We start from the raw sequence: 18,312 nt of genomic DNA on the forward strand, positions 1-18,312 counted from the left end.
TTTTGACAGCTAATGCAAAAATTATTATTTTAGTATTTTGTCCTTAAATTAGACACATTTCCTTATAGTTTCTTTAAGTAAAGATAAAAATTAAAAAAAAATAGTTGCAGTAATATGTGGGTTAAATAAATAATTAAAACAATGAAAAAAAAAATACAAAATGCAAACAGCGACCAGTTTTTTTCCTTTTTACCCGTCTAGAAATAAACTAATTTATAGTAAGAAAGCTTTACTTACCGCTTGTCGAGATTTTTGACCGTTAATTTCAAAGGCACGCAATTATTAAGCTATTTCGAATTAAATTTTAATTGTAATTATCCCATTCAATATACAAATTATTGTCTATTGTTTTTTAATCAATTAATGAACAATAAAATTACAATATTCGGGTATAAAATGGCCAAAAACTAATTGGGAAACTTGTGTTTCCAAAACGAAGAAGATGAAGCTTAATTTACTTATCGTCTTAGTAATCTTCCTTGGAAGTATTCAAATCAACGAAGGTTTTCTTTTGGGGTACTTATGGCGCAAATACAGGGGTTGTAGACCAAGAAGATGTAACAATATATCAATTACTAAGTAAGTGTAAATTACAAATTTGGTAATATTTTTTAATGCCGTTTTACAAAATTATACGACAATTATTAAATATGTTGATTATATATATATATATATATATATATATATATATATATATATATATATATATATACAGGTTGATTATTTCATCGTTATGGTATTTTTGGTGGGACAGGATGTTAAATATTATGAAGATAATTATACTGGCCTGGCATTATTCTTCTTCTTTACGTGCCATCTCCGCGACGAAGGTTGACAATCATCACTGCTATTCTAACTTTTTACACTACAGCCCGAAAGAGTTCAGTTGAGCTGCATCCAAAACATTCTCTGAGGTTTCTTAGCCAGGACATTTTTCTTCTACCTATGCTGCGCTTTCCTTAAATTTTTCCCTGCATTATTAGTTTTAGGAATTTATATCTGCCACCACGTGTTATATGAACCAGATATTGTAGTTTTCTTATTGTGATGGAATCCAGTATCTCCCTGCTGTTCTCTATTCTTCTAAGTACTTCTTCATTGGTTATTCTGTCTGTCCAGGAGATTCTCAACATTCTTCGTTATATCCAAATTTCAAATGCTTCTAATTTATTGAGACATTATTTATTTAAAGTCCATGTCTCCACCAACACCATACAAAAGAACAAAAAATACATAACACTTTAGTACTCGTTTTCTAAAATTAACATATTATTTGTATATATATATATATATATATATATATATATATATATATATATATATATATATATATATATATATATCGGTTTCAAAACGTCTTGCGTCGTTGTCCGATGCCTAATTTCCACGAATTTCTATCATTCCAATGTTCTTCGGTCAAGTCTCGGGAGCTCATTGCCTTTGTTATTTCCTCCTTCCATGTTCTTTTTGGTCTTCCTCGTTTCTTACGATTTGGTGGTATCCATTTCATGGCGATTTTTGGTAGTCTTGTTTCTGGCATTCTTTGAACATGGCCATACCATATAAGTTGTTTCCTTTCTATGTCTGTTGCCAGTGATCCATCTACCCCCATCCGATTTCTTATTTTATCGTTTCTAATTCTGTCTGCTCTAGATATTCGAAGTGATCGTCTAAATACATCCATTTCTGTTGCTTCGAGTTTTCTTTTATTGCTTTCTGTTAGTCTCCATGTCTCTGTACCATAGGTTAAGCTGATTTTTATGAGAGATTCATATATATTGTATTTTCGTCTTTTACCAATTTCTGAGCTCCAAAGAACTCCGTTAAGGCATCCAATTGTTCTACGGGCCTGGGTTATTCGTTTTCTAATTTCCCTATTGTCTGTGCCTGTGGTGTCGAAATCAATTCCTAGGTAGGTATATTCAGTGCAGAATGCAATTTCGGTTGTGTCCATCTGAATGTTGGATAGTTCTGCGCCTATTGGGAGATATTTTGTTTTTTGTGTATTGAGTTCTAAACCCCACTTCTTGTATTCTTCCTGTAGTTTTCTGGCCATATATGTCAGGTCTTCTTTATCGTTGGCTATAAGGACTTGATCGTCTGCAAACTGTAGGGTATATAGGCAAGTTTCTCCCAGGTCAATGCCCATTCCTCTGCACTTTCCTTTCCACTGATACAGTGCTTTCGCCACGTAGATTTTAAACAATGTGGGGGATATGCAACACCCCTGCCGGAGTCCCTTGTTTACAGGAAATTTTTTTGAAAGTCTATTTCCAATTTTTATTCCCGACGTTGATCCTTCATAAAGCTGTTTAAGGGCGTTAATTACTGTGTGGTTAATGTTTGTTTCCTGCAAAACTTTCCATAGCTTTTTAGCGGGTACAGTATCATAGGCCTTCTGAAGGTCTATAAACATAAGGTGGGTTTCTTGATTGGTACTTGATCTTTTTTCTATTATTTGTTTCAAAACAAACACATTATCGGTGCAGCTCCTTCCCGCTCTAAAGCCAGATTGTTCCTCTTCTTCTTGTTCCTTATATTCTTGTTCGATACTGTCTCGAAGTATCCTTCCATATAGGCGACTTAAGGTACTGGTTACTGATATACCTCGATAGTTTGAGCAGTCCAGTTTACTTCCCTTCTTATGTATAGATGATATGAAGGATACTTTCCACTCATGCGGGACTGGTGCACCGTTTAGATATTGGTTTATACACCAGGTTAATCGTTCAAACAGTTTGTTAGTGCCGCATTTGATTAGTTCTGCTGAAATTCCCTCCGGACCTGCAGCTCGACCATTTTTTAGTAGTTGTATCGTTTTTATGACAGTCCTCTCATCGATGTTTATCGTTTCTCCCTGTATGTGTATTTCAGTTGGAGACATTTCTCTATATTCCTCTCTGTTTTCTGTTAATAGATTTTCGTAATGTCGGATCCAGTTCTCTGTTGTTATTAATTGTATGTTTGTTTCTCTTTTTTCATTTGATTTAACTATTGTCAGGAATTTCCACGTCTCTGAGCATTTTCTACCTCCCACATATGTGTCTATCTCTTTGCATTTTTTGTCCCACATTTCTCGTTTAGCTGTGTTTACTAGTTGTCGTGTTCTCTTTTTAATATCTTTGTATTCTTCTCTATCCAACTCCTGTTTTGTATTTAGCCATTTGTGGTATGCTTTTTTCTTCCGAAGTACTAGTTCTTCAATTTCTTGATTCCACCAAAGTTTTTTACTAGCGGAATTAGTTTTTAGTCCAATGGCCTCCTCTGCTGCTTCTTTGATGCTACTCGTTATGTTTTCGTAAATTTGTTCTACTGACTGGTCTTCTATATTATGTAGCAACTTTTCGTCTAATCTGTGCTGGTATAGGTTTCTTGTGCTTTCGTTGATAAGGCTGTTTAAGTTATATCGTTTGTTCGTTATCACTTCTGTTTATTGAGGTTCCTCATTAACGTTATTGTCCTTGTTAGATTTAAAAGGAAATACCATTTTTGTCCTAACTATATAGTGATCGGAACCACACGTCGGTCCTCTAAGTACTCTTACATCATTCACTTTTAAGGTAGTGCTTTGTTTGACTATTACATAGTCAATGATCGATTTTAGATTCCTTGTATGTTGTACCCATGTGTATTTGTGAATATCCTTGTGTTTATAGAAGCCGTTCATTATTCTCAGAGTATGACTCTGACACACTTGGATCAGCCTTTCTCCATTGTCATTCAGGTTTATTTCACCGTAGGGACCGATCACCTCACTGTTTATTCTTTGACCCACCCGGCTATTCAGATCTCCCAGTATTATCAGTTCTCGTGACTTTCCTATGTTGGTGATTATGTTGTTCAATTTTTCGAAAAACTCGTCCTTAGCAGCAATTGATTCGTCATCTGAGATGGCGTAGACTCCAAGAATTGTCACTGGCGTTTGATTTATGTTGATATTAACACGTATGATGTTTTCGTCGATTGTTTCGAAATCAGTTATTTTGTGTTTGAATTTTTTGTGTATCATTACAGAGACTCCTCTCTTTGCTCTTTGGTGTTTTGGGATGCCACTGAATATGTGTGTATAGTTATTTACAGTTTCTGTGCCAGTTCCTTTTTTCTTAGTCTCCGTCAAGACTACTATATCCATGTTGGCGTTTTTTAGTTCATGAATAACTTCTTCCATTTTTACTCTTATTCCCTGGACATTCCATGTACCAATATTCAATATCCGTTTCCGTAGCTTGTGTCTTTTTCCATATAATCCGTCCGAAATTCCGAGGCAAGCATTAGGCTTTTTAGTAATTTCCAGTTTTTACAAGTGACAGGGAACTGGCCTGACGCCTAAACCCCCAACCTGGAGGACCAGGTAATTTTTCCTCAAGGTTTCCTTCCTCTAGATCGACTGTCTTTCGGGACTTTAGAGATTGATCTTCCCTTCTTGTGACATATTATTTGTTCCATATTATTTAATGCACTTCTAGCCGTTTCTATTCTAACTCTAATTTATTTGGTATAATCGTTTGTTTCATTAATGTTTGCCCCTAAATAGTTATAATTCTGAACTTGTTCTATCGTCTTATTATTTATGTGTAGATTGATGTATCTAATATTTTTCTTTGATATAACCATGAATTTTGTTTTCTTTACGTTTAGTGACACACCAAATTCTTCACTAGCTGCAACAACCTTATCTAAAATTCTTTGTAGATTTTTTTAATACCTCTTTTGATTTTTATTTTTTTAGGTTTTAAATTATTTATTCTTATGACAGCTTCTTGTTCATAATATTAAACAAGCCCGATAACTGCACCTTTGTCAGCAAAATTTTGACTCATTACGAGCAACAATTAAAGTAGAAACAAAATATATTGATATTTCAACAGTAACCAATTGCACCTTTCTTAATGTAATCCACCAACTTAAGAAATGTGAAATAATTATCTGCATCAATAACATGTGGTAACATCGTTGCACATTCAAATGTTTGCAAATTTTCCGAAAATTGCAGGAATATACCATTTCATGAATCAAATCCTTTTTTTATAATTATTTTGTGGTTTGGTCCCTTACGGGACCATAAACACCTAAAAGACAATCAAACAATCAGATGTTAGATTAATCAACGTCAAGATTTGTATCCAAACTTGATCGGTACTTTTCACAGCAAATTTTGGGAATAGAACATTTATTTTTAGGCGACTAATGATAGTTTCATAGACATGTTATTCAAAAATATATTTGACAAATTTCTTTTAGAAATTTTTAAACAAATCATTAAATCCTTCAATATTACGCGTAGTAATTTTTATTTGAAATCAGATTCATTTTTTAACAGTGTTGCAAAAACGCAACTTAACAAAATGAAAGCACCATTATTGTTTGCACTTAGTGATGCGAAAACATAACACTAAAGTTTAAACTACAATTACAGAACTATAAAAATATATTGTTTACTTACCTAGGTAGAGGTGAAGAATATATCTATTATATTAATGCGATCTCTCTAATAACATAAATAAACCGAGGCAATTCAAGTATTAGATCAAATTATCCTATTAACTGCCTTTTTGAACAGAAATTCGACACTTTAACTATCAGTGGTAACCTGCTAACGAACGGATGGAGAAAATATAGAGGTCATTGTATGAATGAGCTAAGAGTGTTGCGAAAATGCAACGATGGACATAAATATTTATTTATATTATGTTTTTTCCATTAACTTTGAAATTTGTTATATAAATCATTTCTTAATATTGTTCTGAAGCTATTTTCTTGTGGCATTTTAAAGTAATTACTATTTAAATGGGAATAAGCCACAATTAAAGGTTAAAGTACGTTTATTGACGTTTCAATTTTCACTTCGGAAATCGTTCTCAAAATACAAACATTAGTAAATTAAACAAATTTTTGTTACTTAGTGAAAAATTCTTCTAATAATTTAATTTTATCTGACTTATTTATATTGACAATTCAGACATACATTATGCATTTTAAAGTAGACGACTTTAAAATTATATTGCCAATATTGTTGAGTTGCGCTCCTGGGACAACTTTACTTATAAGATAGTTCATTCGATTACATGAAATCAACTTATTCTCAAGTTAAATATTCATCAGAAAAGATCATAGCATGTAATTCGTCTTTAAAAAGACAAATACATGCCATGTCATGACAAAAAATACCAATATTAGTAAGTCAGTAATATATATAGCATACACCATTTATGTTTTTTTAATAATAAACATATAAAATGAGAATTTGGTGTTTATTGAAGGTAAACTAAATGCACGACCAAATACCTACCATGTCAGGATAGTATTATGAGGTTTTTTCCTGGTTTTTTCCCTCATAATTTACTATGGAATCAATAACAGGAGAATTTTACTGTAATCATGGCATGTATTTGTCTTTTTTAAGACGAATTACATGCTATGATCTTTTCTGATGGATATTCTCAAGTTAAAGTTGATTTCATGTAATCGAATGAACTATGTTATAAATAAAGTCGTCCCAGGAGCGCAACTTAACAATATTGGCAATATCATTTTAAAGTCGTCTACTTTAAAATGTATAATGTATGTCTGAATTGTCAATATAAATGAGTCAGATAAAATTAAATTATTAGAAGAATTTTTCACTAAGTAACAAAAATACAAAATTTGTTTAATTTACTAATGTTTGTATTTTGAGAACGATTTCCGAAGTGGAAATTGAAACGACAATAAAAGTACTTTAACCTTTAATTGTGGCTTATTCCCATTTAAATAGTAATTAAATCATTTCTGTAATATTTAAAGAATTGTCTGTTTTTTAAAATAAGTTAAAAGTGATCCCATTTCTTAATAATATTTACTGATATATTTATTCTGATTTAAGGGAAAACGTTGGAGCCGCTAAAGGTTGCTTGAATAATATAGCCAACAATTATCGTCATCCAGAAAAAGTAAAGGAAGTAGTTGTAGAAAAGTAAGTCATTTCTTGTATCTTTTAACGTGTTTGTACATGATATAATTATTATGATTGAACTGTAAGAAATTCCTCTCAATAATTTGCAATCGACGGTTTTTCAGTAATAGTAATTACTTCGATTACTAATATAATTTCTTATTAACTTTGATTCCTGTCAGAAGTTTCGTATTACGCACCACAAATAACTGTTTCTTTAGTTTAGAGAAATAATTTAGAGAAAAAAATAAAACCAATTTTCTCTGTGCTACAAAAAAACCTAATAAGAGAAAAAAATCAAAAGGAAGATCATCATCATCATCACCATACAGCCTTTTGCGTTCGAAGTTGGACATAGGCCTCCCCTACTCCCTTCCAGTTCTGTCGGTTTTGAGCTTCTTGCAGCCAACTCCCGGCGATTCTGTTGACATCATCTGTCCATCGTCTAAGTATTCTGCCTCTGACGCCTGTCCCCCTTCTTATGTATTCTTTCATAACTGTGTTTCTGACCTAGTAGCGAGTATTCCGTTTGTCTTTGAGTTTCTCTGAGTTTGGTTACTGTAGCCATGGTGAAAGAAACTCTTTTTGCACCATAAGTCCTAACTGGAAGCGCACAATGGTCGAACGTCTTCTTTTTCAAATAAATTGGCATGTTGCTTTTGAAGATGTCTGATAGAGCTCTTATGCGGCCCATACTAAAGTGATTCTTTTTTACAGTTCAGCAGTTTGGTTGTCCCTATCAATTTGGATTTCATGACCTAAGTATTTATATTTATGAACTAATCCTATTTCGTAGCAGTCAACTTTTGGATTTTTGCCTGGTACCAGATTTGTCATATGTTGTGTCTTTCCAAATTTATGTTCAACCCAACTTCGTTACAGGCGGCATCTAACTGAGAAAGCATAGTTTCAATCTCTTTTAAGTCATTTGTTATCAGAACAATTCAAGAAAATGTATTAGGTTTTTCAAATCTAAAGAAAAAAGAAAGACAGGAAGAAAAAGTGCAAAAAATCAGCTTGTTATAACAAAAATCAGGGATTTGTGCGACAACCACAATAAAGAATTTGTAGCAAGTGTCCAAGAACAGAAACAATTTTATGTAATCAATGCTTACAGTGCATGTACGTAATGCTTTTTTATAAACAAAATGTTTATTACGAATCTATTATGCATTTTTTAATAAATGTGTTTCTTAATAAATTTTTGGTTGGTTGGAATACCCCGAAAGCAAGAAGTGGTCAAATTGACCAGTCCTTGCAGGTAGGTCGTTTTAGCCGGCCTTCTAGTATTTAATCCAGAATTCTTCCCCAGGTGACTTCTCGTAAATGTAATCTGTTTCTTTCTATTTGAGGGAAACCGGCTAAAAATAAATAACTCCTAATAATTTCAGTTCCCGTTGTGTAGGAAAAAGGAAAGTCAAAAACAAACAAAAGGATTTTAAACTTGTAGAAACTTCTTACATCTTTGGATCAATTGAAATAATTATAGACACTAAATCATTATAAAGATGTAAAAATGGATATTTAAAAATGGCTGCATATACTTAATGTAAAATTTACTTACTGGCCCCAATTAAGATGGAATCCAAAATTAACAAACCAAAACCATAATTCCAAACAAAAACCCAAAAAAATGTACCCCAACTCACCTAAAATTATTGAAAAAACTAAACTAAATCCTAAATATTTCACGTTATTTGGGTACCCGCAGATGTGTCTTCACGTGGATGTTTCGATCAAAAATTACCGCGTCACACCAACACCGAATTCGAACAGAACTAGGGACTGCCAACTTAACGAATTTGAAATATATAAATAGGTAATTTTTAAAGGAAGGTAAATTTTCGCTTTTTTCGTCTATCAGCAAAAAGTAAAGCGTTTGAAACCAATTTAAGAAAAAAAGAAACTTATGTCATACAAAAAACTTTCAAATGGCGTTTTCTAAACGTTTTTATTTTTATTTTTTGCTTAGAAAGTTGCAAAATAAGTCGGAAATGTCGGATTTTTTATAAATGCCAATAACTTTTTTTAAAATAAATTTATAACCTTTATATTAGACGCGATGTTGAGTCTTGTGGTGATTAAAATAAGATCAAAATTTCAAGTCGATCGGTCAAAGGGTTTAAAAGTTATTTAATTTGTTTATCCCAAATTAATTCATTCTATTAACCTTCGAGTGGTAACGTACGGTCCCTGACACCGACGTGATAGATTTTTTGCGCTAAAACTCAAATGCGCATATTCTTTTGTCCGAGCGGCCAGGTAGCTTTCGAATCCTCATCATGCTATTTAGTCTTGAAAAATCTGTGGCCGAGTGCGGATAGTTCATATTTTATTCGACCTGACGGTGTGAGCGACCGAGGTTAACATTTGTGTTATACTCAACGGTAAGTTTTTGTCGTTTTTGGTTTATAGTCAGTTTAAATAATAGATACTAATTTTAGGAGTTGTATATGGCTTACGAAAGAGAACAAATTAGGTTGCAACAAACTTTTTAACGAAATTGTTGCTAATTCCGAACCGGAACCAGAAGATGACGATGCAAGTTTTGCAGGATGATTGTTCAGAAGTTCTAGAATATGATACCAATTCAGAGGAGGATTTCTGTGATGAAGAATATGTCGAAAATTATGTACCAGTAGAAGTAATACCGCGCATACCACATTTGTTTGGGAAAGATGGAACAAGGTGGAGGAAACATCATGAATTTAATCGTAACGTTCTGATTCGTACCGAAAATCTTCTACCCAATCTGGCAGGACCAAAAAGTGATATTCGGCAAAAATTGGTAATAAAAGAGATTTGGGAATGTTTTTTCACTACAGATATTCTAGAAAAAATAGTAGAATGCACCAATAAGTTCATAGCATTGAAACGCTATGACACAGTAAATAACAGAACGACTAGGCCAATTGATCTTATAGAATTAAAAGCTCTGTTTGGGCTGTTGTACATATCTGGCGCTAAGAAAAGCAATCATCAAAATGCTAATGATTTATTTAGAACATAAAGGGAAGGTCAATGGGAATTTATCGCCTTATGATTTCGCTAAAGAGGTTCCAGTTCATCTTAAGACACATTCGGTTCGATGACAAAAGTACTAGGCAATACAGAGGCATTAATTCGACAAGTTGTCCGCGATACGTGAGATTTTTAAAGCTTTAAATTCTAATCTATCGAAGCATTACAATATTTCAGCATATACTACGATAGATGAAAAGTTAGAAGCATTTCGCAACAAATGTTCATTCAGGGTTTACATACCGAATAAACCAAATCGTAACGGTATAAAAATATATGCTTTAGCAGACGCTGAGATTTATTATACGTCCAAGATGAAGATATATATTGGTAGACAGCCAGCAGGAAAATATTTTGTTAATACGTCAAATAAGTCACGTTTGTGTGAACCGATTTAGGGAACGGGAAGGTAAGTTACCATGGATAATTTTTTCACAAGCGTTCAGCTCGAGCGATTACTTCAACGTGAACATTATCTAACTGTTATAGGAACGTTACGAAAGAATAAATCTTAAATTCCTTTAGTGCTAACACAACAAAGGCCAGAAAAAACCAGTACGTTCGCATTTCAAGAGAAGTGTACCCTTGTATCGTATGTACCCCAAAAAGGTAAAAATGTTTTATTGTTATCTACTATGCATTACGACGACAACATTGTTAATGCTACAGGTAAACCAGACATAATCATAGATTATAATAAGACTAAAGGAGGCGTGGATGTCATGAACAAACTCTGCACGGCATACAATTGCGCTAGAGCAACCTGTCGCTGGCCAATGGTCATTTTTTACAGTTGTTTGAATGTCGCTGGGATAAACTCCAACCTTATATATAAATCGAATACAGACACACGCATTCCTAGACAAAAGTTTTTCAAAGACTTTGGTTTTCTTTGTGGAAGTGGAAATTTGTGGCATGCAGACAAGAAATCAACCTATCCAGAATAATGTGTATGGAAGATGTACGTTCTCCACTAGTAAGAAAAACCGCAAAACTTGGTTTTTTTGTAGGCAGTGTGTCAAATATATGTGTTTGGAACAATTAACCGGACTATGCGTTGTGTGCAGTGTAGAAGAAAATGAGGAAGCAAATATAGTTTCTATAAGTTTTTAGCGAATGACAATAGTTTCAGCTTATGTTGGACATCTGTTGAATAATGTAATTTCTTTTTGTGACATTTTAACCCTTGTTTTTATGTTTTTTGGTATTTTGTATTCAAAAACTTGACACATTTTTGTAAATTGTTTGTCAATTATGTTAGTACCTAAAAGAAGCCAATTTTTTTTAATGTGCATTTTTTTTTTTCGAAAATAAAATAAATATTGATTATTTCTTACTATATTGTTATTTAAATATAGTTATATTAAATATTTAGTCACAACAAAATATTAACAGAAAATCACAACCTAAGATATTCATTATTAAAAAAGTCGGTGTCGTAGACCGACGTAACCAACTATGTTACAAGAATTCACGTTACCGGTGGAAGGTTAATATTATTTAAAAAAAATGAGTAAAAATAATTCTAAATATTGAAAAATAATTTGGCAAAAACATGTCAATTTTTTGCTTATAAACAATGAGAATAACTTTTTAATCATTGACTGAAAAAACTGATTTTTTCATATTTTGACAGCCTGAATTTTTTTACAAATTTACTTAGTCATTTTTTTATAAATTGATAGCAGCTTTGTTTCTAACAATTAAGAGACTTTATTTGAGTCATCTGAAAGAACATACTTTAAGGTTTTGATGTGAGAAATTCGAAAAAGATTTGCATTTTAATGGAATCGTTCACAAAGCTTCAAAATTGTGGTCCACCAAAGTGGTGGGCTTTGAAACCAGTGTGAACGCAGGAGACGAAGGAGCTGTTAACTGTATTTGTGTTTCTTGTTTATAGATTTCGACGTTTCTTTTTTTAATTTTTATGTATCTTTTGAGTACATTACGAATATGTAATATTTAAATAATTCAGTTGTTAAAAATAAACTATCTAATTGGTTTAAACAATTTTTCGTTTTAATTTTTTTTTTTAATATTTGAGGTAATGTTTATTGTAAAAAATAAATATTTATGAATAATATATACTTCTTTAATAAACTTCATAGATATTTTATTTATAATAGATTTTATGAAAAAATTGTTGAATTTAATGAAATTGTTATTTAAAGAATACTATAATCCATTATACTCCTCTTACAATATGCAAGAACCACGAATTGGACGAAAATTCGGTATAATTTTAATATTGTTATTTTTTTACAGGGTGACTACTATTTCAGAAAAATTAAAAGTATCTGTTCACACACGTAGCTTATTTTCAAACTTTCAGCATTTATTGAAACCGTTGTATTATAAATTGAGTTCCGGAGTGTCCCTGCTATTACCTACTGGAAAAGATCTTTTTGATGTAAGTAATAGTGTTTTTAAATATTTTGTAAACACCTAAAAATATCGACTTATGAATTCTTTATACGTAAGTAGAAATCAGTAACCGTAAACATACAATCACTTAGTTTTTTTTAAGTGCAGTATATTGATATTGGCTAGATTTTCGACGAAATATCTGTTTAAAAATCTAATTTGTCGACAAAACTGTAATAATTAGACTTAGGCAAATATGCAAATAAAAAAGTATAAAATATGCGCATAAATATGCAGTATTTTATGCAAAAATATGCAGTATTTTATGCAGAATAGGCATATTTACCTAGAAAATATGCATGTAATAAAAAATATTTACAATATTTTTTTATTTACAAAAATACTTATACAATATTATAAATATATAACATACACAATTATTTTAACATATAAATATTATTTTGAATTGTGGTAACAATAGATTATCAAATGATGTTCAAAATGTTCTAATGACAACTTATGGCTTCTATCTGAATACATATATATTTGTAAATAAAAAAGCTTCTTTCGGCATCAACTGATGTAACTGGTGCATTTTTCAAATTTACCATAATAAATGGTTCTAAATTACGTGGTTTGGAACATGTCCTAGCTAGTACTTGAACCACTTCAGAAAGAACCTGGTAACCACTATTTTTTTCCTTTCCAATAGTACCTTTAAGGTTTTGACACAATCACTCAAATTCTTTCATTAAAACTGTTCTCTCTGACAATGATAATTTGGAGAATTCCAATTAAGTTATAGTTTTCTGGACAAAACTATAATTTGATTTTATGAATGACAGTTACTGTTGGCGGATGTTATTTTGGAAGGCTTGCTTAGCTTCCAATAAAGATTGGCAACTATCATCTGTTAAAAGGTTATTTATTTTTTTTTAATCGACAAAATGATCAGCATAGAAATTAGCTGCTTCAAAACATGTTCCCAGACCGGTTAAAATGGTGGCAGTGGAACAGCAGGAAGCATATCTCTGTAACATTGTATTCTTACAGGTGATTTCAAGAATACCTTTTTGACGCTCGCTATTAAACTGTTAACTAGTGGAAATTTTTTTTCTTACTTCCTCCGCAACTCTGTTTATTTCATGCGCTAAACAAGTGACACGTAATAAGTTTGGATAAAATATTTTTAAATTTTGTCCTGCTTTCACCATATATGGTGCGGTATCAGATAAAATAAGCAATGATTTATCATTTGGCACAGCAGCAGGAAGAAAAAAGTTTGCTAATGCTTCTTGTAGAGACGGTGATATTGTTAGAGCGTTGGTTTTTTCCAATTTCTTACAGGAAATTAAATACGATTTTGGAAAGGTTTCACCCCTAAGTACACCATTCAACAAGTACACAATGTATCTTCCTGACGAGTCTGTGGTCTCGTCCCCACATATGTAAAAGTAATTATTACCTATTTCGGCGTTTATGTTGTGGAGTATAACAAATTGACAATATTTCTCGTTAGAGCTCGTTCACTGGGAATGTTTTGTTTGCAATATATTTTTTTAACAACTAAAGTTTTTATTAGATAATTTTGAAAGCGGTATATTACAAGATACTAATGGACAACATTTACTACAATCAAACGGCCAAAATCAAAATAGAAGACCAGTTAACTGAAAAAATTGCGATAGAACGTGGAGTACGACAGGGCTGTATTTTGTCTCCATTGTTGTTCAATATTTATTCTGAATGGGTATTTAAGGAAGCTTTAGACAGTTGTGCGAAAGGAATACTAATAAACGGTGAATGGTTAAATGACATTAGATATGCAGATGACACTATAGTTTTTGCCGATAATCTGAATGACTTACAGATATTAATAAATCGCATAACAGAAGTCAGCAACAGGTACGGACTAGCTCTTAACATAAAGAAAATAAAAATTTATGACAATTAGTAAAAAACCAATACTAAACGCTCAACTTAAAATCAACCAACAGAATATCAAAAGAGTCGAGCAATATACATATCTAGGCACCAATTTAAATAGCCAATGGGACCACTCAACAGAAATTAAACAACGAATAATAAAAGCAAAAGCAGCATTCGTTAGAATGAGAACCATTTTCAACAGTAGAGACATATCATTAAAAAAAATGGCGTCTATTGAACTGCTACATGTTCACGGTTCTGCTCTACATCTTACTTATAACCTGGGTTAACAGAGTTACTAATGTGGAGGTCCTGCGTAGAATGGGGAAAGAATGTGAAATTCTCATGAGCGTCAAAACTAAAAAGTTGGAGTATCTAGGACATGTAATGAGAAATCAAGAACGTTACGGCCTTCTCCAGCTGATTCTCCAAGGGAAGGTAAATGGTAAGAGAAGACCGGGAAGACGCATTTCCTGGCTTCAAAATTTACGAATGTGGTATAACACGACTACCACTGAACTGTTCCGCGCTGCAATAAACAAAGTAAAGATAGCCGTGATGATCGCCAACATCCGGAACGGATAGGCACTTTAAGAAGAATGCACGACACAAGTCTTCGTTAAAAGTTTCTTGTTCGGTTTGTTTTTTGGAACTTGACTGAAAGCGCTTGGACACTGAAGGTTGATATTTTTCACCGGATGTGGTTTTTACTTTTTTAGCTAAATGTTTCGCGGTTCTGACATGCTGATCTGTTTGAATTTTTTTTTTAGATAAAATCTATAATTATTCTATAGTTGTACCCATTTTTAAAATATATGATTGTAGAAATAAACTAAAAATTAACCGTTTTTGCATAACGATTAAAATATTTAAATTAAATCAAATAAAAATCGGTGTAGTAATCTTGAAAATGTCAAGAAATGACTGTGCAAGAAGGAAGAACCCCCAAATATTTACAAGAGGCTGTTGGTCTTTTCTTTTACATTTAAAGAAAAAATAATGTGAGCATAAATTAAAAGCACTTAATTAATTATATATATAATATGTTTTTGTTTTTAGCAAAATTAAAGCAAACTATGCTATTGTTAGAAAAAAATATTAGCGACCTTTCAGTAGACTATTGAATGATTTGAATTTTAAATAGGTATCCTATTTTTTATCGCAAGCAGTTTCAAAAATGCTTGAAAAAAGAAAAAATACATCGACTTATTGCGAACTAGCCTTGTGTTGGTACTTTTCCTAAACATAATCTCCAACCGTGTTTGTACCACCGTGTAAATTTTTAAAATAAAATAAAAAATAATACGTATGTACTTACGGTTTTGCCACAACATGAGCAATAAACTTTATCCATATCCACAGATAGCTCTTTGTAAGGTTTTATCCAAGTTGAAAAATTGCTTATTTTCGGTATTTTCAAAGCACAATAATTATTCACAATTAGAAATACACGTTGTTTGTGCCCCCAATTTTACAACAAAAGTAAAACCAAGTGAAACTGACCGTCGAAATAAAAATGTTTGCCTAGAGACATAAACTGGCAAACACAAACCCGTAATTCCAGGACAAAACGTAACAAAACTATAAGCGGCTGTCTTTCATTAGGTACTATACCAAGAATTTCAATACCAAGTGATTATAAAACAAAATTAAATATTGGCATTTTCAGGCTATCTGTAAGGTTGAATATAAAAATATATAGTTCACACTAAATTTTCAAATTATATGCACTTTATGCTTACTTTTATAAAAAAATATGTAAAATTTGACATTTTTGCATTTTTTATGCATTATATGCAAAATATGCAATTTTCATATTTGCCTTAGTCTAATCATTAAGATATGTTAAGCAAAATTTAAATGTTTCTCTTTTAGTTGTAAGTATTGAAATATTCACTTTGTTTACATTCAATAATTTTTCCAATAAATTATAGTGCGATCATCCCATTCCGTGTTAGGTTTTACAGTTCCTGCAAAACCAAAATATACAAAAAAAAATCCTCATACATAACTCTCAGAATCTTTACGTATTTACCAAGGACTCATTTCTTATTGAGTGCGAACCACATAACCTCTCAAAGAACGTCATATCATATTTAATTTTTCTTAAGATCATAAATACCATATGAGCGTTTGTCTCTTTATTCCTGTTTTTTCTTTTTATTAACTGCCTCATAATGAAAAATGCATCTGTCTTTGATCTGCTTTATACAAAGCCAAACTGATCATCGGATATTTGGGTTTCTTTACGTATCCGTCCATTAATTATTTTCTCCCATATTTTTATAATGCGACTAAATAGTTTGTTGACCCTGTAGTTTATTCATTGTTGTATATCATATATGTAATAGTTAGCTACTAAAAGATGCTGCTTTTTTATTTGTCTAGCATTAGTCCAATTTTTATAATTTTATTAAATAAATCTATTAGCCATCATGTTCTCACTCTCGTCATACTCTCCACACTTTCACATGAATATCATCTGGTCCAACTGCTTTTCTTTTCTTTATTTTTTTGCGAACCACTTCCTTGTTTGTTATTTTGGTGACCATTGCTGTTAGTTTCTTTATTGACTTAACTGGTTTTCAGTCAAATTCTTTATTTACTAAATTACGAAAGTACTTTTTTTATCTTTTTTTTTGATATCTTTATCGTAAAATAGTATTTTGTTATTTTTTATCTCGCACAGATTAAATTTGATTAAAATTTTTTGATTCCTTCGATATATGTTATGCCATTTTTTCTCCTTCCCTGGTATCAAGTTGATGATACAGATTTTATGAGCTTTTCTACTGTTGTTTCGCTACCTTTTTGGCGGTAGCAATAGCAAATAATACATCCATATCTAGTTTAAAAAATCTCCGCAGCTTGTACTTGAACAAAAAAACAGTAATTGATTTACAGTTAACTATCAAAGGTAAATTTGTAAGACCACAAGTAAATTTTATGACCATTAGGATCATTCACGGTTTTATACGAGACTCTTTAAATTTTTTTTAATGTTGATTACTAAAAACACTACATACTATATACACAAGATTTACATGTTCTCAAATATAATCATTTTATTTGCAGTTATTTGCTGAAGGTATAGCAAAAGTTATAAAATACTTTATTGCTGATAACCTACCATTGCTGGATCTCGTGAATAAAATCGAGGTTGCTTTATCATCAATAGCGAGAAATGCATTTAATGCAGCTATAAAAATCATCTTGAATGCGTGAGAATATGGCAAAATACCAAATGAAATGCTTAAGATGCGACACAGTTTTTGTCTAGATTATGTTAACGGTTTGAATAAACTTTTTATGAAATTTTTGGTTTTTTTTTTAATTTTCCTTATTGTACTTTTTTTATAAAAATTACAATAAATATCTTTTCATAATGTTTTAATCTCGATACAAGTGCTAAGTGAAAAATGGCTAATTCACGTAATTGCAAAAACAAAGTTTATAATATCATATAAATTAAAATAAGTTTTATTTTCAGCGATTTATTTCTTTTTTTGGTAAACTATACACAATTGTTTGATGATACGAGTTAAAAAAAATTGGAATTAAACTCATACCTGCTTTAGAAAAAAACATAGTTTTCAGAACAAAAGTTTCACTTAACCCATAATGTCTTACTAGGTAATTTAATTCACTTTAAGAGCACGTTAGACCTCTTAAGATCATCTTAAATTAAAAAATTAGTTTAATAAAATAAAGTTCTCAAAAAAACACAAAAAAACTTTTTAAAACTTATAAGACTATAGTATTTATAAAAATATAGTATAGTATAGTAATTATAAGAATTATAAGATTATAATAAGACTATAGTAATTTAAAAAACGTTATATTTGACTCACGATTATGGTATTATTATTCTTTTTTGAATCCTCAGTCCTTAGTCCTCACACACGGAGCAGAAACCTTAAATCTCACAAAAACATCAGCAGAAAAATTGAGGACACAACGAAAGATGGAGAGATCAATGCTTGGAATAAGCTTAAGAAATAGAATGAGAAACGAGGAAGTTCGTAGACGAACCGGAGTGGAAGACATTATCGAAAATATTACAAGGC

General features: G+C 31.5%; 1 protein-coding gene across 1 annotated transcript; it reads left to right on the top strand.

The window, feature by feature from the left end:
- Positions 1-419: 419 nt before the first annotated feature.
- LOC140438419 (uncharacterized) lies at positions 420-17,560 on the top strand. Its single transcript, XM_072528101.1, has 4 exons — positions 420-579; positions 6,863-6,952; positions 12,218-12,362; positions 17,321-17,560. The coding sequence occupies exons 1-4, from the start codon at positions 443-445 to the stop codon at positions 17,468-17,470; spliced, it is 522 nt and encodes a 173-aa protein (XP_072384202.1). The 5' UTR covers positions 420-442; the 3' UTR covers positions 17,471-17,560.
- The last annotated feature ends 752 nt before the right edge of the window (positions 17,561-18,312 follow it).

This window comes from Diabrotica undecimpunctata, chromosome 4 (assembly GCF_040954645.1).
Source record: "Diabrotica undecimpunctata isolate CICGRU chromosome 4, icDiaUnde3, whole genome shotgun sequence".
Taxonomy (NCBI): domain Eukaryota; kingdom Metazoa; phylum Arthropoda; class Insecta; order Coleoptera; family Chrysomelidae; genus Diabrotica; species Diabrotica undecimpunctata.